Below are 20,727 nucleotides of genomic sequence, written 5' to 3'. Positions count from 1 at the left end.
CTCACATTCAGACTGATGTGAATAGGCAATATAATAGAAAGCACTCTCTCTACCAGCTCATCGCCAAACAATGGGTAACTACTCCAACATTCCATCCATACTCCCCCAGCTGAAAGAGGTCGCAAACATGACTCACCTTCATGATCTCCATGTCCACGAAAATAGGCTATTTGTTCAATGAGAGCTCAGCAATCCATAGATCTCGTAGGATGTCAATCATTTGATCGTCACCTATTCGCCATCTAACTCAATCCAGGACCGTCTAAGTTCGAGAATAAATTTCTCTCCACATAAAAGGACTAGACCAACCAAATTGGATAGCATCATCAGGTATCAAAAACTATATCGAATCCTCGCCACTGCACTCTAGAGGCACTCTTGCTGTAATAGAAATCTGACAACATATACAATCAAAGCGTCGTATCTCACCACAAGAGACTGGATAATACCAAGACCATCCTCCCTGATGGGCCATTTGATGTTTCCATCATTGCAAATTGTGTCACATGATCAAGCGACGTGAATGGTGGAGGACGGACGGTCGCGTGATGTTTGTGAGTTAGCACGGCAGCATCCTATCCCCAGTCAAACAAGGCCAAAGTCAACCGGGCTTATCCCTCGCCACCGTAAATACTTCTTTGCTCGAAATCCACTTCCACCGATGGCAGATGTGCGTCTAGACTTTAAACGTTGGTATATATCCTCGTCAGCGGCTATCTGCGTCCCTTTTCACACACCGTCGTGGTTCGCATTCACGCATTTTCCATCATAAAAAACACCCAACCGTTTGGGAACGCATATTTTTACAGTGGCCTTTATACTGTCCGACTGTGCTACACAAGAGGGATAGTAAAAATCAATCCGATCCGTCAATATAATCTGTATTCGATTTATTTTAAATAAATTTAAATTTAAATTAAATAAATTTAAATCATAAATAAATTAATTTATTTATTTTATTTAATAATCAGATTAGATTCAGATTTTAAATAACTAGTCCATTTAATCAATTTAATTCATTTAATAAATGAATTGAATTGGATCGGATCAGATTGTAACATAAATCCGTTTAATCCGTGACAGCTGGATCCTTTAGAAGCTTTAGGGGTTTGATCATTCAGTGACTTACTGACTTTGCTGGTTTCGCTGTTCACCACTTCAGTCCCATTCTATTTTTTCATCTCATTTCTTTCTCGACTCTCGATGCTTTAAAATTTTTTCCTTCAATCCTTCATAGCTCCACTCCTTCGGTGGCTGCCGGCGAATGTTTTCATGTCCTCCAATATTTCCACCCTCCCTCGATTTCCTCCTTTGATCCTTGAGAGGAGATGGGTGTATTCATCGGAGCCCGGATCTACGCCATTTTCTCTCTATTTTTGTTTCAGTAGCCGGTGCTTTCTTTCCCAACAGCTATCGTCGAAGCCTCAAAGTGTGCCGCTTGACGCCTTGGCCACTCAAGATTAAGAATTTTTCTTCCTTTTCCTCTTTCGATAGCCAGTACCCTTTCTTTTCTAGGAAGATTGGTCGCTCAAGATCTAAAATTTTTTCCCCCTTCTCTTCTTTTCGTGCTTCCTTAATCTTTTCAAGATATATTTTTTTATTTTTTATTTTTTATTATATTTTATATTTTTTTGATTTCTATTTTTTTATATTGAATATCAAAATGTACAGTATAATTTAGATGCAAAAATTTATTTTAAAATTTATATAAAAATATTATGATAATTTTAAAATATTTTTTTATTGATTTAATTATTTCTAACAACAATAATCTTAAACGACCTTCAACATGCACTCGATTGTTGCTATTTTAATTTAATTATAAATAAAATACTAAATCTGAACCCTCTTTCTCTTTCCTTCTTTAATGTTCTAATTATTTTAAACATACCAACTATTTATGATATTTATCTTATTTAAAAATAAATTAAATAAATTAAATCGATTAAACAGATTATTTATTTAATAAATATATTAAATAATAAATAAATTAGATTAAATTAAATAAATTATTTATTTACTAAACAGATTAAATAAATCGAATAAAATATTCTATATATTAATCAGATCGAATTCAAATTCAAAAATCTGATCTATTTATTAAATAAATTAAATTTAATTTTAATATTTTTTTATTCGATTCGTATCATATCTGATCCGATCTAACTTAATTGCTACCCCTACCACACAAACTGATTCAATTTTATGACCGCGATTGACAGATAGAAAGGATCAGCACACAGCCTTATTCTAGTACCGAGAGGATATTTTCATATTTTGAACCCAAGATCTCTGGGCCACAATGGAACAATTTTAGTGAATCACCCTCTCACAAATAAAGAAAAACAACACTCAAAAACTGAAAACACAGATTTCCTAAAAATCGTCAAATTTCAAAATTAAATTGTCTCGCTGTCTACAAGACCCTACATTAGCGGGCACATAAAGAAATATACTTCATAAGCTCCCATAATTCAAAATACTTGACCATGGACTCCCCCAAACTACATTATTTCTTCTTCTCGGTCACTCCAGCAGACCTGCAGGTGGAAGCGCCACAAGAAATCCAAAAATAATAATTAGAAATCCTACAAGTTGTCCACAGGTCAGTCCAAACATTACAGCATATCATGTTCATACAGGAAATTCACTGATGTTCTCATGTCATATTGGCTTAATACGCTAACAACAGTATCACGAGCACTTACTTAAACTTTAAAAAAATCCAAAAAACTTAACTCATTCATGTAATTTCCTGGAGAATCAAGGTTCAATTGATATAATAGTTCAAGCGGATTATTGTGTTAGCAGCAATTAAATATGTTCAAATGCTTAAGCAGAACCGGTAACATGCTGGATCACAATATAGTACATTAGAGCACACTAGACCCAGACCAAGAACCAGAATTAACAATTAAATATGCTTGTGTTCCAATCCACCAAAGTAAAAACTGACAAGCTCTATATATATATGTATACATGTGTACATATATATATATATATATATATATATATATATATATATATATATATGTATACATATATATATATTAAGTATAACCTGGTTAGGATTAACGCTATATTGAATATATAATACTAAAATATATCATCAATTTACATTTTATAACTGAATAATGACCCTACATTATGCTGCAAGAGAATTTTTTTAGCAGAACCTCGGTGGACGTTTAAAATGGAAAATAGTATATTCTGATACAATATGAAAAAACAAAATAACAGTCGAAAAAAAAAATAGGCACTCACCTCATCTTCCTCAGAACATTAGCCATCTCCTCGCGCTTCTTCTTGGCTCTCTTGTGCGTACCCAACTTTCTTTTTGCCACTTTCAAGGCACGCTTGTCCTTTCCAACTTTAAGAAGCTCAGTAATCCTCTTCTCGTAAGGAGCAAACCCAGCAACTTCCCTGATTAAGTTTCTCACAAAGTGCACCCTTTTGCTGGTTTTCTGAAATAACATAAAAGTTGTAAGGCATCTCAATACAATTTTGCAATGCACAGAAATAATAGAAACGAAGTTAACCGATGAAGCAGATTCATTGCAACAAACATCAATATCCATCAGTTCAGGGGATTCATTACATGTAAGACTGCATAATGTTCTCAAGCACGCTGAGAGTGCATCATGTTGGAGGCAATGGTAATTTATTTTACCCAAAACTAAGATAAAATCTGATCAGTACACAAAGCAAGAACTGAATGAGAGGTTTAAAACTACAAAACTACACATAAAGAATGGATGTCATGTTATCACATCAGAAAAAATGAAGTTGCATGGAGAGAGACTAAAGTCTTGATCTTCTCAAATGACAATTGGTTGAGCACCTGCGATATGTGAGGAACAATTCTAATATACTACTCCTAATAGAGCAAACAAAAAGCAGAAGTATCAGCACCACAAGCAATACCAGATGCAAAATTTATATCGACATATTTTAACTAGTGAAATGTTGGAAGTTTTATAAGCCTAAACCTCTTCAATGTAAGGTTTTGGCTGTTTGCAAATATAAAACCAATGGAAACTTGTATGCTACAACTTTAACAAATTCATACGGAACAGTCAAACTAAACCTATACAAAAAGATGCATCCAAGTAATCTAAATCAGAAGTATATATGATCGATTTCTCGAACAAGGGTTCTTGAACCAGATTTACTCAAAACGCAACATGAATAATGTTAGAATATATTCCAACCAAACCCAAAAGAAACTAGTGAAGTTTTATTTCCCCATTTTATCCAAATACCTGCAAGCATTAACACGAAAATGCAGCAAATCATGTTCAGCTACATATAAGGACCCTAATTTGTTAAAGAAAAAAAATATTAATCTCTTATTTGAATAACCAAAACTTAATAGACCTGTCAGATACAAGTCCTACCAGTTAAGACCCACTTTAGAATTGGTTTTGGATCAGCATTGAATCCTTTCATTTCCTAAAGTTCCTTCAAGGAGTCTATTAATTGAAATTATAACCTTTTATATATCCATCTCCAAGATCATCTAATCCACTAGGACAGCACAAAATTGAAAAATAAAACATTCGCATATGGGCAGTATCATATTAATGTCGTTGTCGCATGCAAAACCTGCCTATTTAAACATCCTCAGTAAACTGCTTATATTGCCTCTTTCAGAGAACCAAGACTTGGTAAAAGAAATAACTAAACAGGCCACTTAAGTCATTCTGCATTCAAGCAACATGCATTTCCATTTCATGATAAATTAAAATCAGACAATCCATACTCAAACAAGATTTTTTATAAAAGAAAAAAAAAAAAAAAGAAACACTTCATTGACATGCATGCATGGTGTCATTTTCTGGGATCTTGAAAACCACAGAAGTTAAATAGTATTTGCAAGTACCAGATTCTCATCAAGCTACTGAAAAGTCTCTGTTTCATTCTAACATAGACTTCTAAATTTGCGTGCACCAACTAAAGGTTTAACATACGGTTATGATTCCCCACTGATGTTTTTTCCTCCTTACAAATAAAAGTAGGATCACATTAAGCATGAGCACGATTATCCTTAATAGCATAAACAAAAAGTACCTCTTCCACGCTCACAGACAGAACAGAGCAAGATCGAGTAAAATAAATCAATTCTAAACATTAACTTGGGACTCTTACCCCTTTTCTGCTGGATGGGCGAGGAGGCAGCTCCCGCTTGGTGACGATGTGGCCTTTGTTCAGCCCGACAAAGAGCCCAGTATTTGGCTGCGGAGCCATCGCTTCCTTCTGTAGAAAATCCATAAAAAACCGACAACAAAGAGCGATCAGCGTGTTCGTAGCACACGATCTTAAAGCAAACAATGACAATATACTAGGGAGAGAAATCAAAACTAATGAAATCCATATACAAAATGATAACGGAGAGATAAGCGCAGATCCGATGATCTAGATTTCCCTCTGATATAATGAAAGCATACAAGAAAAAAAATTGTTAACCGACAACAAAGTTTGGGGTTTTAAGATTGGAAACCAAGAAACGAGCATCGCTACGAGAGAAAGATCGAAGAAAAAGAACGGGAGGAGCGATCCATCTCTCACCTTTGGTTCAGTGCCGAAGAAACCCCAGCGGCCGCCGAAGAACCCTAATGGCGGAAGATGGAACCCTAATAAAGAGCGCCGCGGAGCGAGGCCGGATTTTGCGATATAATGACAAAAAAGGCCTCAGTGATTCGTTATTAGCGAAAGTACCCCTGAGTAGATCACGACCGTCCGATTAAGGTTATATTGAACCTTCCTGGCCGGGCCATGTTGCTTGGTTCTGTGATTCTGAATTATTGGACCTACAAAGGATGAAGTGCACCCATTTCCGCTCACCAAAAATTGTCCCCTTGGCTCGGGTTGAGCCGATTCCAAAACCTCTTGGAAACGAATCTTGGTTGAATTCGCACCAAGACACGGAAGGTTCGAATCGATTTTAAAAATTAGTAACAGAATTTTGTGCAGCAATTTTGGCTATAGAGATATAAATAATATATGTGGCTATGATTTTTGGTCTATATTGGGAACCATCGTCGTAGGCCTGGTGGATGAACTAAGCCCATAACCATCCCAGTTCTAATATCAGCGATAGCTTCTCATTTTTAAGCACACTTTGATCCCTAAAATAGCGATGGCAATGAACAAGATATACATTGGATTAGCCATTATCCATATCAATCTCATACTTACCTCAGGATGGATGATGAATAAGATCACCATGGTTCTATCATTATCTGTACTAATCTTGGATTCACTGCAGATCAATATATTTTCAAATTGAGTTTGGGATGGATTTTATCATTACCGATACTCATCCTAGATTCATCATGGATCGAGTAAAACCTGCATTATTAAGATCAGATTGGATACCCGATGAGGTGGAGTAAATAACTACACCTGTCCTAGGCACTTGCATATTTGGCCAAGTGAGTCCCAAAAGAACTTAGATGTGAAGTCTACAAGGAAGACAAACCACCAGTAACTTGAGAGACAATGTTCGAGCGGAGGACCTTAGTGATTAACATCATTCATATAATTTTTTATCTTCTAGAAGGCAGCAATTACTTTTCTTCTCATTATTTATCCTATTTCTATCAAATTTCACTATTTTTTTATTAGTCACTTTCTTAGTTTGCATTTTTGTGTACCCCTTGCTTATCTTCTTCTTCTTCTTTTTGGGTAAAACCTCTTCGACACTTACAATTTGCAACCTCGTTCACTCTGCATGACCTAACTATTATTAGTCTAATTTGGCATGCCTCACCTAACACTTTCAATTCTTGAGAAACCATTTTGTCAAAGATAAATTTAGCAACCGAAACCAAGAGGTGAAGACAAACCACTTCCAAAATACATGTCTACAGAAGACCACTGTTCAAAATACAGCTCTATAGCCCGAGTGTAGTCAATCTCCAACCGCATTATTAATCTATTTAGGACATGTTTGATTAGGAAAAATAGGATTTTGGAATTAGAATGAAAATGAGTGACTCATATTCTAGATATTTAATCGGGAGAGTCTCATTTCTATTCCAAAGGGAATAAAAATATCCTAATCATCCTAAATCCAATTCCTACTTTTCTCTAGTATCTAAATTCCATTCCAATTCTGATTCTAATTTCAATCGTGAATCTAACGCATCGGCATAAACCAAATGCACCTTTAGAGTTTATATTATAAAGTCCAACATATAATTAACCTAAATTGAGATCCTTGTCACAAACCGAGCCCAAATGAAATATAGGATGGGTTGAGCAAATTTTTTGCTACCTTACAAAAACTCTTTCAACATCATGTAAAAATATATGTGTCACACCCCAGACATACTTATTGGGCTGGCATTTGATATGGCCACATATTTTATAGAGTATAACCCCATGAGTGCTATCCTTTGAAATATGTGGTGTATCATGGGCTAGTCCAAGTAGTAGGTTTAGAGTGTGATGGTTGTTGGGGATGTTTGGTCAGGATACCACTATAATCATAAGATCTTTTCGATATCACTCATATTATAGTAAAAAAAAGAAGAAACAAAACAGAAAACACACAATCAGATACGTGGAACAGCTTAAGTGTTGCCTCCATGGGACATACAAGCTTTACTAGGAGAAAGAAACAATACAAGAGAAGAATACTCACTCTCTACTCTTTGTATATAAACATCTCTCAACTAGAAGATATCCTTATAAAAGCTCTCTGAGAAGTTCTCCCAAGAGACCCTCTCACAGGTCTGTCAATATTAGGATCATCGACGTCTTTGAACACTTTCTGTGAAGCGAACTGCTACATCGTGCCTCTCCACAGCTACTCCGCCTAACGTTCTGCTCTGCCCCTGATTCTCTGTCAGACTCAGCAAAATCTGCTCTGCCTGTTGCGCATGCTCGGAGCTCTGTCGAACTCCTCCCAATGGCTACACGAGCCTCCCTCACACTAATGCCTCCGCTCACGGCTCTTTGTTGCACTCTCAACGTGTGTTCAGTTCTGTTTGCCCACAGGGCCTCTCAAAGCCCTAAAATCCAAACTATATCAGAATCAGACTCCTGATCGGACTCCTATAGTTTCTCTGCCATCCGATCGAGCCTCAGATCGAAAATTGGATGTTGGATCACGTCCCATCGTGACCCTACTCATCTCTGATCTCCTCTGATCAGTCTGATCACGACTGCGAGTACTCGCAACCATTAGATCGCACATTGGTCTACGAGAACCCCGCGTGAGCTGCGAGAAACTGCATAGAAACCACCTTCCAATCCATGTGGACTGCGAAAAACCTAAGAGAAATGCCCACCTAGTTCACACGGGTCTCCATGGACCACCGGTCCATGCACTGCACGTGGATCGTGTGAGAAATCCGTGTGAGCTGCGCCTGCGCACGTACCACCTACTTCAGACTTCTATCACGCATATCTTCGCCATCCGGACTCCGTTGAGACTGTTCTTAGGCTCATTGGACTCCATTTATCATCTTAGATCTTGCTATGAGCTCAGTGTAGATCGACGTCAAATCCTAACAATAGTTTGCTCCATATCCATCATTTTAGTGATCTAGCTCTTGAAGTTCTCTTCTCGAAGCAGTTATACTCATAATTTCACATTTTCTTGATTATTGAGATAGATTTATTTTGATCGAAAGTGTCAAAATAGGTCGTTTTTTCCTTTTCTATGAAAAAATAATTAGATATATGTGGCAGATATTTTGTCCGATCTCAACAACATCAAACTTGGTCCATCTCAATAATATTCTATCTCATTCACCACATGAATGAACTGAGAGAATGATCGTATTGACCCAAGATTAGCAGTAGCAATTACACCTAATGAGCCATTATTGTATGTTTAAAGTGGTTATAATTGCGAGATTACATAGGAAACAGTTATTGCGCAGTTTAGCACAATTATAGTCATTGCCATGCAGTTAATACTCATCCCGTCCATTTAAGTAACAACTACCAAACTTCCTCCGTAAATAAAATAAATAAGAAATCATCAGGTAAGTCATTCAATAGCACCCACATTAGATCTCCCACTCATTTTCTCTCTTTCACTGTTCTCTGAATTCTGACTGACTTGAGTATCGAAAGATCCTCTACAAAAAAACCTTTAATGAAAAATTTTTCTTTTAGATCCATCTATCAATCGTGAAGCTACAACAACCACAAACTCGAATCTCATCGCACATTGAGAAAAGACCGGCCTCACCATCTCCTCCACCTTACCAACTTCAGTATAACCTTGGAGTTCAACAGCAACAAACTATATAAGCCACATAATCTTCATACGCATAATTCGATCAATGTGCGCATGTCTATAGGGAATTATTTGGTTAGTCACTCGTGCCTAAAGTTTTGTCTCTTTTCATATGAACGGTAGGAGCTTTTAACCAGTTGGGTGTCATCATCTTTGTCCAAGATGACCTTGTTTCTACTGCACATGGGTTCCCTGTATGTGCCTACGAGAAATTATACCTTATGTGCACCATGCGGCTGTATATGCTGTCAATCACAGCCATTCATTTCTACAAACCCAACTCATCAAATGTTTCTCTTGGTGCACTGCTGCACTAACAAACGGATGCGATTACTGACATATATAGCCATGTGATGCATGCCTACATGCATCTTCGCAACATGGAGCACATAAATATGCCTCATGCGAGCACATGCATAAACAAGGCAATGTGATATATTTATATTTATTCTTTTGAGCACGAGTGCATGCTTGTTGTAATCTATTTGGACTGCCCATCTTCATCTTCGGATATCAGCTGCGCATTACATCATTTGTAATATAGATGGGCCCCCCAGCCTTTCCAATCAAAGCAAGTAATCAAGTCGGACAAGGGTATATAAACAAGCAAGTAAATATTTGATCATGGTTGTAGCCAATGATCCGGTGGCGTCAGGTGAGATATTTTCTACTTCTCTCATAGAATATTGTAAGTGGTGAAAGTCTAATCCCACTTGTTAGTTTTCTACTTTTTTTTTTTTTTTTAAGAAAAAAACTAGTTTAATATATAATTATTCTAATGCCTTAAATTTATAATTATTTCTATGCCCTACAAGATGGATGTAGATTAGATCAATGGATTTTTTGCCGGTAATTTTTTGAGGATTTTTGGTTATTCTAATGCCTTAAATTTATAATTATTTCTATGCCCTACAAGATGGATGTAGATTAGATCAATGGATTTTTTGCCGGTAATTTTTTGAGGATTTTTGGTTGGAGGGAGTGGGAGTCTGAAATAGGAATTGAAATGGAAGGAAGTGGGAGTCTGAAATAGGAATTGAAATGGAAGGGAGTGGGAGTCTCAAATAGGAATCGAAATGGGTAACTCCCATTCCAATCGTTTAGTTGGGAGGAGTCCTATTCCAATTCGAAGGTGGAATAGGAATGGCTTAATTTATATAGAACTTAATCCCTATTCTTCTCTATGAATTCAATTTTTCATTCAAATTTCAATTCTGATTTCGATTCCGATCACGAACCAAACGTTTCAAAAAATTTGATCATTCCGATTCCAATTTCAAATCATTCCGATTCTTATTCCCATTCTGATTTCGATTGCAAATCAAACATTTTCTTTAAATTTATTGGTCAACATCCCAGTCATTGGACCAAGTAATTAATGCCTCTCTGTGATGGTTGGATCATATATGCATGCTTGAGTCCGATGCAGGTTGATCGGATATATAAAAACCTCGAATTTAAATCCAATATTGAAATTCCTATAGATTTGATTTTGATTTCATACCCAACCCGTTCATTGTCGAGTTTTGATCGGGTCCAGGTTGGTGCTGGGTCCGGTAGTACCAGTTTTTGGGGTTGGAGTGCCAGCCTTAGCGTCCGGTGCCACCCCTACTCCATTCCACATGTTGGTCCACTATATTGATTGGACGCTGGAGCTTCACATCGCGTGGTCGAGTAGTCGTTGTCCATCATCTATCAAGAACAGGCTCGGAGCAATGGAAAGTCTGGAAACCATTGCATCTTGCAAGATTTTAGTGGCTCTCACGGCCACACATGGTCCACCTCAAGGTGTCCTAAAAGCTAACTTTGCCTTCTCGAGTGGTCTTCCTCCTCTGCACTTTTTCTCTGATTTGAGAACCACCGTTTGGCGTTAAAGCCTGATTTCAAGGAGTGTGTTTGCCACCAAATTCTTGTTAACATGCTATGTAGCTGCTAGCAGCAAGGGCACAAAGCCACAAAAGCATGTCTCCGTATAGAACAGGGCCTCAAGTTTTCCATATCACGACGGTAGTGTCACTCAAGAAACCATTACTGCTCCACAGTTCTCCACGGATTCCATCCTTCAACACCAAACCATTAATACTACAAGCAAGCTCTTTCACTTTCCAATGTTTTGGTTGTTTCTTTGCAGCAGGGGGAAGAATATGGATCCATAAAGTTACAATGAGGTCCCCACATGATTTAGGACATTATTGGGCAAGCACAGAATAATAATTATACTACACAGTTTCTTAAGTGCCTACCTGAACTAGTAAAAGCTTCAATGGGTGTTTTTTCTTTTTTGCTTTTTTTTGGGTACAAAGGAGGAGAAACCAGCTGGACTAAGATTTGACATTCATCATTCTCTATCTGGACGCCGCTTGTAACAAGAAGGCAAGTTAGACTGGAATCGATGAAGAATGCTCCAAAACCATACCCGAGTTTAATGTCTTCGTGGCAATCAAACTACAACTTGATTGTTTTTCTTGTAAATATGAGTGGCTTTAATTAAAGGCTCAAATGGATCTCATGGACGATCGTATATTTAGGCATCAAAGCATTGTGAGAGGGAGCATTGGAAAAAGTATCATTAATGGGAACTAGGACGGATCACCTTCCAACCATATTTGGGAGGCAACTTTGATGGGTGGTTTACTTTCTATTTTGTAAAGGTTTAAGTGCATTTCTCGATCAAAGCTAACTAGGATCTTTGAATTTCCAGTGACTTCCACCATAGAAATCATAATCCAGATAGAAAAACAACTATGATGTCAGGTTTTTGCACGGAATGGTGTGAATACGTACACCTACGTAGTACTAAATTCTTGATCCTCTTCGGTGGAAAATATTATATGTCACCAAGAAAAGAAAAAATTACATGACGCCAAAAGTCATGAGGGTTGCTTGAAGCGGAAGCCATGGAGCATCCACAATGCCCGAGGTTTGTGACTTGCATGGGAGCAGGGACTTGCAGCACCGTCATTTTCGTATTCAATGCATCGAGGCTCGAAAAGATTTAAGACTGAAGATAAAATTACGATTCGTCTAAAAAGACTACAACTCCTGGCTTACTGAATCCTCAAACAATATACTAAAGTTCAGTTCCAGTTACATCACGAATGCTTTAAATAATTAGCAAGAAAATAAGCAGCAGATGCTCCCATGTCGTGAGGTCCCAGTAAACACATGGTTAATCTCCATTGGAAGGTGGCAGTCTCCGACTCTCCTTGACCAAGTTCTATTTCTTTTTATTTTTTCAAAATAAATGCTTTGGTCGTTTCAAATTTATTGCTTTTCCCTAAGAGAAGTTATTAGTGTTAATTGGTTGATATACTTAACAAGGCATCGGTTACTTAAAACTTGAGTGCCTTCTTTATTTGAGAAGATGGAATCGAGTAGGGGAAAGGTGTAAGATCCTTCATTTATAGCTTATCTGTACTCCTAGACAAAAGATTTTCTGCCTATTTTAGATTTTTCGCATATAAGGATGCCAGTCTACCATTCATCTTGATCACAACTGCTAAAAATTTTTAAAAAGTACCATCCTAAATATTGTAAAAATTTATGGATAATAATATCAAAAAAAAAAAAAAAAAAGATAGCTTGACAACTTAAGCATGGTATTTTTTAAATTTTTTCCTATATACAATTCGCCGGCACGTTACTCCGGAGATATAATTCTTTTTAACAAAAAAAGGGTGTAAATTTTTTTTTTTTTTTTTCTATATGAACGTAGAGAAATCGATAGAAATAGAACACCGATGGCCTTTCTTATAACTCTTTGAATTGGAGAGTGACAGAATTTGCACGAAACATCAAATTATTTTGAAATTAACAAGATGCTGGATCGTTTTTTTCATGAAGACCAACTTGGTTCTCATTACCACTTGTCTCTGAACGAACTTTCTCCATCAACACTCAACAAGTTGGGTCCATTTTTCCCATCAGGCCACTAGAATCATATTAGATGGTGGAAGAATCAACATATGTTTTCTTAAAAATATATATATATATTTTAACACCTAAATATCTGATAAGTCATTCTGGATACTCCGGTCCTCAAGGAGGCTCTAAGCTCTAAAAATATATGTTTGTCATAGAATAATAACAAAAAATGGAATTAAATTGTAAATTTGCTATTCCAGTTTGTATTTTTTTAAGAGCCAAAAATTGTGGGTGATTTAGTTATTTATTTTTTATGAGCTGCCAGTCCAAATTCAGTGCCAAGGGTCAAAATAATTGGAGGCGCGGGATTGTTGAACGGCTACAATAAGTCCACAGAAGACGAATGCTACAGCGTGGAAACTTTAAGATTATATCAGACTCTTTGGACTCATGAACTTGTGGACTTCCAAGCACTTCACTCTTCGTCATAGAAGCGACCCGGTCTCTGCCAAATTATCTGACAACAGCAACTTTGACCTGCCCCATTTCCTCGATCCACCACCCCCTCACCGTTTATGGCCAACCCCTGCGAAATATAGTTCTCAATATATTTTTATTAGTGAATGTTGCGAATGTGGTTGCAGTAATATTTTTTCAAAAGATAATATCTAGAAAGAGATTTTTGCAACCCATATTTCTGTTTTTTTTTGATATTTTCTTTCTAATAAAAGTATGTTTGGTTTTTGATCAAAACTGAAACATGAAAGAATTAGAGAAGAATTAGAGAAGAAATAGGAATGGTCACATTCTTTAATGTCCAATTAAATGGTTAGAGTGAGAATCGTTTATTTTTATTTTTATTTTATAATTCAACTATCTTGAACCCAATATATTTAAATATAAATTTTATATTTTTAAAAAAATTATTCAGATTTAAATATAATATTTTAGGTTAGGGTGGCAGTTCGGTTGGGTTGGATCGTATATCGATCAGATCGAATGTAAGTCAAATAAAAAAAATCATCAATTTGAATCCAATCTATTTATTAAAAAGTCAAAAATCAAAATCTAAAATTGATCTTTTTGTCAAACAAATAATTCGATCCGACTCACATAATTCATTTATTAAATAGATTAAATAAATTTTAAACAAATTAAATGAGTGAGATAATGATCCAGCCAAATTATTAAATGGGTCAAAATGGGTTAGATAGGTCAAAGACATAAATATGAATCCTATCTATTTAATAAACAGGTATAGATATGTTGATTCATTCATAATCTAGATCTATTTATGTTAAACTCAAACATGCTTCATTCATGAGTCAGATCATAAATTGCCATCCTTACTTTTAAGACATGATACTAACCAACCAAATTAATAGTTAGTGGCAGGATAGATTCTTAGAGTTATAAATTTTTATGTGAAGGTTATCCAAAATCCTTATTGAAAAGGCCATCCAAAATTCTTATAAAACAAAACTTATTCAACACAAATGATGTTATTTTAGGAATAAAGGGCAAATAGATGGGATTATTTTTTTTCTTAGAATTTTTTGCATGTATATTTTTCTAAATATGCAAAATTATTTAAATATTCTCATAAAGTTGCTATTTATATGTATACTCTTTTAAAATATAAAGAACTAGAAATAAATCTCCAACTTTAATTTCAACTTAAAAATAGCTCCCTCAATGAATTTTATGTAAAAGTAACTATCAATTTAAAAAACAAATTAAAAGCAACTATCTATTTTTAACTGAAGTTATCCTTATATCTTTTAAAATATTACAGTATTACATTATCATAGTATAGTATTTTTTTATAATAAAATAGTATTATATTATATTAGTATAGTATTTCTTTATAATAATATAGTATTACTTTATTATATTATATTAGTATAGTATTTCTTTACAATAAGATAGTATTACATTATATTAGTATAGTATTTTTTTATAATAATACAGTATTATTTTATTATATTATATTAGTATAGTATTCTTTTATAATAAGATACTATTATATTATTATAGTATAGTATTTTTTTATTATAGTATTATTTTATAACAGCACAGTATTGCTTTATAATAGTATAGTATAACTTTATAATATTATTGTATTACTTTATAATAGTGTAGTGTTACTTTTATTATAGTGTAATATTATTTTAAAATAGTATAGTATTATTTTATAATAGTATAGTATTGATTTATAATTACAAGGATAATTGGATCATTTTATCCCATTTATATAATTGCTTTGAAGTTATATTTTAAATGGAGAAGATTTTTTACTTGAAACTTAAGTGGATAGCTACTTTTAAGTTTAAACATAATTAGAAATTTCTTATTAATTTTTTCTATTTAAAATATTTATTTTACATATATATCTTTCTTTTTTCTTCTCTTTTGCATATGTACCTATACAATCTAATATTTTTAAAAATAAATAATTTAAAATTAAAATAATTAAAATATTCTTATAGATAGACATACATAAAAAAAAAGTTTATAAAAGTATATATGTAAATAGAAACTTTATGAAGGTACTTATATAATTTTGCATATTTAGAAAGTTATACAATAAAAAAATTCTATTAAAAAATGATTAAAAATCGGTTAAAATTTGCTAAATCTTTTATATTCTCATATTTTATATTGATGTAATCATTATTATTGAGTCTATGACATATATATATATATATATATTAAAATATTAAAATATATTAGATTTAAATTAATTATTGATGTTAAGATCAATGAAATGATTTATATATTGTGAGTTGATTATTTGTTGAAACGGAAATTTTGTAAAGATAACATGATTCAATTTCATAAAGATAACATAATTTTTTCTAAAAGAATTGATGTTAGTAATAGATCATGCAGCATAATGATACCGATTTTTTTCTCTCTGCTCAACCAAAAATATTCATATTATTTTTATTATAATTAACTTCTTACTATTTGATCATATACCTTTAATTTTTAATAATTTTTCTATGTATACACCCTTCTACATATACAGCATTGAATTAACATCTTTAATTTTTTTTTTTTTTTTTTGCATATCCATGGATATATTTGAGTTATTTTATTTTCAAATAATTTATATTTTAATAATATTAGACGTTATATATATATATATATATATATATATATATATATATATATATATATATATATATATATATTTATTTATTTATTTATAAGAATGTCCATATAATTTGATACGTGTAGTGGGATATACATATAAATAAGCGAGGAGAGGAATGCTCGACTCCTAGATCCTGCTAAGTCTTAGAAAAACCTCCGCTACTTTCCTATTAAACGCGCTCGTCCTCCACCTCCTCCTCTTTCTTCTCCGGGCCGTTCGGGAGGTTGGTTCGCCGGAGACTCAGAGGTGGCGGAGAGATGGGTCTGGAGCTCAGCTGCGCCAGATCGAGCCAAGAGCACGAGTTCTTCAGCGCTGTCCGAGCCGGCGATTTGGAGGCGGCGGAGTCCGCCCTCCACCGGGACGCCGCCCTCCTCCGCCAGACCACCATCTACGACCGCATCTCCCCCCTCCACATCGCCGCTGCCAATGGTCGCGTCGAGGTCCGTCTTGCTTCCTCGAATCGATCATCTCTCCTTTTCTTCCCGGCCATTTCTGGTGGAATCTTGGTAATTTTTCGGTTCTGATCGCTGGATTTTGGCTGTGGTTTCAGGTTCTTTCTATGTTGCTGAGACGATCTGGTAATCCTGATGTCCTAAACCGAAATAAACAGGTGAGGAGATCGTACAAGTTCGATTTTTTCTGTTTGTTTTTCCTGTTTTATGGTTTTATTTGTTTGTATTGGTGATCTTGGAGCATAAAAGCGTGACCTTTGCGTCTGTTTCTGTGGTAAAAGACTCCCCTGATGCTGGCCGCGATGCACGGGAAGATCGCCTGCGTGCAAAAGCTCCTCCAAGCCGGAGCAAATGTATGCCAAATTTCTGCGTCGTTCCCTATTTTCCTAACTTTTGTTGTTTTTTCTCCCTCCCGAAGTATTGAGCTAGGAATGGAATGTTCATCTAGATTTCTTTTTGTTTGTGTTAGATCTTGATGTTTGACTCGTTGCATGGAAGAACTTGCTTGCATTATGCTTCATATTACGGCCATTCGGATTGTTTGCAAGCGATTCTGTCGGCAGCTCAATCCACTTCTGTAGCTGATTCTTGGTGGGTTTCTTGTCAAATCCTCCATTCACTGTTGTTTGGTGGCTATGATAGATCGAGGTCTTGCGCTCTGGGGATTATTCTAATTCTAATTATTCTCTCTTCATGTGCTGTTTATGTTTGCAGGGGATTTGCTCGATTTGTGAACATAAGAGATGGCCATGGGGCGACGCCTTTGCATCTTGCAGCGAGGCAGAGACGGCCTAATTGCGTCCATATTCTTTTGGACAATGGTGCTCTTGTTTGTGCTTTTACTGGTGGATATGGGTAATTTCACAGCTCCATATTTTCCCTCTTTGGATCTGCTTGCTTTCATTGTTTGGAGTTTGGGAGGTGGTGAGAGAAGCTACCAACTTAGTAGGTATTGAATTGCAGTTGCCCAGGAAGCACTCCTCTACATTTGGCGGCCCGTGGGGGATGCTTGGATTGTGTTCGGGGATTGCTTGCATGGGGGGCTGATCGGCTTCAAAGGGATGCATCTGGGTAAAGATTCTTTCAACACCAGTCATGCCACTCAATTTGGAAAGTCTTAAGTTTGATACCGTTTTGTGAAACCTTAATGTTTCGATAGAATTATGAACAACTCATGATGAAATTATCTTTAATGTGTTAGATTGCGTCTTCATTTCAAGATTTTCCGTACGAGGGGTTTTAATTAGCCTGTCTTATTATCTAGTTTGCAGATCTGGATCTCTATATGATCTTGATGCTGGCAATGTTCCTAAGTTCTATCTTAACATCTGTCTATGGTTTTAGACTACTAGTTTTGTTGAACACTTAAATTTACTGAATTTGTTCCTATTATGTGATCTTAAAATGTTATAAATTATTATGTTAAATGATTTTAAGTGAAACTTTTATTTAAAAGTTTAATTTTCTAAAGTTTTAGTAATATCTCGCTTTCATCACTAACTCATAGGTTTGAAATGATCCTTTCGGCCATAGGTTTTGAATTTGTGAAGCTATTTCAATAGATATAGTAGCTACCGATATGATGATGAACATTTCTTCTTTTCACTCCTTTTTTTTTTTTTTCCCTTCTAAATGTATGCTGATTGCTATCTGCAGGAGAATACCATATGATGTTGCTTTGAAGCGGAACCATGGAGCTTGTGCAGCCTTACTAAATCCATCATCAGCAGAGCCTCTGGTCTGGCCTTCTCCATTAAAGTTCATCAGTGAGCTGGATCGAGATGCAAAGGCTCTATTAGAGGCAGCTTTGATGGAAGCTAATAGGGAAAGGGAGAAGAAGATCTTGAAGGGGACGGCATATTCCTTGCCTTCCCCTGTTCATTCAGTTGATGGAATTGATGATGATATCTCTGAGGTAGCCTACTGTGCTTTCTTTCTGGTTTCAGTTTAGACCCAATTCCCTTTTGAATAGATCAGCATTACCATAAGTTTACAGTGATGCAGTAATAATGCATGTTGGTTGATAGAACTTTAAATTCATCTGTAGTGGTGGGTGTATTGGGCTTGAGGTGATGATAGTATATATGTTGCTTCAGATTCTCGCAAACTCATCATCCTCGTATGGTCCGAGCTTAACAAGTTATGCTTTTTATTGTTGCTGAACTGCAAGGGGAGTTAGGTATGCTTGATAACATCATGATACTGCTGTCCATATCTGACTTGCTGAGCATGCAACACCTGTAATCATAGTGGCTGTGGTGCATGACGTATGCCCCTGTGCTGGCTTCCATCAAGCTTCTATATTTTTGCTCTCGATCAAAAAGAATACTTGTTATACACTTGGGCCACCACATGCAGAGGTGATGCAGATTAGGATAAGGATTGCAGTATGATGCTTCTGACCACCAAACCCATACACTATACGATGACTGCCTCACAATATATAATGCTGACTGTTTCATAATTAACTGCTGAATTTATACAATACGCAAGTATACATTTAGCTACTATAATTTCAGCATCTCTTTTAATCGTATTTGATGAAGCCTAATGTTTATCTGTGTACAACCATTTATTCCGGGCTTCATGATACAGAAGTCAAATATATTAGTGCATTGTTCGATATTTTTCCCAACCGAGAGAAGCATGCATACCAGCTGATAGAACACCTAATTGGAACATTTTGATTTGGTTCATCTGGTGATATGTTCTGCAGGTAAGTGACACCGAGCTCTGCTGTATCTGCTTCGACCAAGTCTGCACCATTGAGGTCCAAGTCTGTGGGCACCAGATGTGTGCACATTGCACACTGGCTCTATGCTGCCACAAGAAGCCCAACCCCACAACCTTGTGCCTGCCAGCGCCCACCTGCCCCTTCTGCCGCAGCAACATAGCCCGGCTGGTGGTGGCCAAAACCAAGGCCGAGGATGACGGCGACAATGGCAGCCCGAAGCTAAGGCGGTCGAGGAGGTCTCGGAATGTCGGTGAGGGAAGCAGCAGCTTCAGAGGACTACCTTCTGCTAAGGGATCATTTGGAAAGATGGGCCGTGGCTCGGGACGAATGGCTGATGCTCAAGATGTGGTGGACAAGCCTTAACAGTACCCAATTCACGAGAGGTGAACAATTTTGAGGAATCCTGGAAGCAGGCCATCGGTTGTGTGTAGATTCTCTCATTCTAAAAGGCAAGAGGAGAAATCCAATAAGCAGTCCCTTGTGCAGATTTTGGGTCGGTCGTTGGGTACCACTGACAAAGGACTGTGCACCGCAGTGCTTTTGGTAAGGCTGGTTATCCTCAACTTTGCTGATGAGAGATTGTAGTTGTAATTATTATGAGTGGTGCCCACTGTGGGAACTCGAAGTGGTTGCATCATGGACCACCGTCACCCAGCTAGGATTCTTTGAAGGGTGGAGAAGCTGTAGGGTTGCCTGTTTGCATCTGCAACATCAGAGATGGTACAAATGAACAATTCATTTAAATGACCTATGGCTGTTAGCTACCATGTGACTGCAATATAATTGAACATGGGGTTGGGGCTCCACTCTTACCGATAAGGGGAAGGAAAATTTTTCTGGACCAATTCAGCTCAATCCCTTAAAAAATAAAAAAAAATGATGGAAAAATTTGAAAAATATAATTTATTTTTCTATTTTCTTTTGTTGATGATTATAAAATCAAGATATATAATCTTTATTTATGATACTGAGATTCATCTTGGTATAATTCGAATCAATTTTTTTTTCAAAAAAAATTAATAGGATTTATTTTTCTAAAATACATATAGAAAAATAAATTTGAAAAAAAATTAAAATTGATCTTGATTTCTATATCAGATTTATCGATAGGTGTTATGTTCAGTCAAAAATTTTTTAGAAAGATAATTTTTGATCTGATCTATCCATTTAAGGATCTAAATGATAGAATCAGATATTGTATAATGATGATTTTAGAAAGTTTGGTTCATGAGTCGGTTTCCTAATACCGTGGATTTTGTTT

At 35.8% G+C, this 20,727-nt stretch overlaps 2 protein-coding genes across 4 annotated transcripts; one reads left to right on the top strand and one right to left on the bottom strand.

Annotated features, from left to right (window-relative positions):
* Positions 1–2,372: 2,372 nt before the first annotated feature.
* LOC105044422 (large ribosomal subunit protein eL36x) lies at positions 2,373–5,704 on the bottom strand. Of its 2 annotated transcripts, XM_010922303.3 has the most exons (4): positions 5,569–5,704; positions 5,149–5,256; positions 3,265–3,464; positions 2,373–2,540 (listed from the first exon to the last, which is right to left on the bottom strand). In XM_010922303.3, exons 2-4 carry the CDS (start codon positions 5,245–5,247, stop codon positions 2,510–2,512), a joined length of 330 nt encoding a protein of 109 aa, XP_010920605.1. In that variant the 5' UTR covers positions 5,248–5,256; positions 5,569–5,704; the 3' UTR covers positions 2,373–2,509. The 2 variants fall into 2 exon arrangements, with proteins under 2 accessions (XP_010920605.1, XP_029120231.1); XM_029264398.2 differs by lacking the exon at positions 5,569–5,704 and having other exon boundaries at positions 5,149–5,276.
* Positions 5,705–16,411: 10,707 nt separating this feature from the next.
* On the top strand, positions 16,412–20,213 carry LOC105044420 (E3 ubiquitin-protein ligase XB3). 2 transcript variants are annotated; one of them, XM_010922302.4, is made up of 8 exons: positions 16,412–16,720; positions 16,831–16,890; positions 17,014–17,085; positions 17,202–17,323; positions 17,447–17,587; positions 17,696–17,803; positions 18,389–18,647; positions 19,449–20,213. In XM_010922302.4, the coding sequence occupies exons 1-8, from the start codon at positions 16,538–16,540 to the stop codon at positions 19,827–19,829; spliced, it is 1,326 nt and encodes a 441-aa protein (XP_010920604.1). In that variant the 5' UTR covers positions 16,412–16,537; the 3' UTR covers positions 19,830–20,213. The 2 variants fall into 2 exon arrangements, with proteins under 2 accessions (XP_010920604.1, XP_073113241.1); XM_073257140.1 differs by lacking the exon at positions 19,449–20,213 and adding an exon at positions 18,829–19,429.
* Positions 20,214–20,727: the final 514 nt, after the last annotated feature.

This window comes from Elaeis guineensis, chromosome 5 (assembly GCF_000442705.2).
Source record: "Elaeis guineensis isolate ETL-2024a chromosome 5, EG11, whole genome shotgun sequence".
Lineage (NCBI taxonomy): Eukaryota > Viridiplantae > Streptophyta > Magnoliopsida > Arecales > Arecaceae > Elaeis > Elaeis guineensis.
The sequence above is the reverse complement of the archived record's forward strand: the minus strand, read 5'-3'. Positions and strand labels throughout refer to the sequence as shown.

Excerpts from the sequence above, each read along its gene's own strand:
- LOC105044420 (XM_010922302.4), top strand. The coding sequence starts at position 16,538 with ATGGGTCTGGAGCTCAGCTGCGCCAGATCGAGCCAAGAGCACGAGTTC. Across the intron at positions 17,086-17,201 it reads TCCTCCAAGCCGGAGCAAAT|ATCTTGATGTTTGACTCGTT; the intron begins GTATGCCAAATT and ends TGTTTGTGTTAG. Across the intron at positions 17,804-18,388 it reads CTTCAAAGGGATGCATCTGG|GAGAATACCATATGATGTTG; the intron begins GTAAAGATTCTT and ends TGCTATCTGCAG.
- LOC105044422 (XM_029264398.2), bottom strand. The coding sequence starts at position 5,271 with ATGGATTTTCTACAGAAGGAAGCGATGGCTCCGCAGCCAAATACTGGG. Across the intron at positions 3,465-5,148 it reads GCCCATCCAGCAGAAAAGGG|AAAACCAGCAAAAGGGTGCA; the intron begins GTAAGAGTCCCA and ends ATGTTATTTCAG. Across the intron at positions 2,541-3,264 it reads AATGTTCTGAGGAAGATGAG|GTCTGCTGGAGTGACCGAGA; the intron begins GTGAGTGCCTAT and ends TTCCACCTGCAG.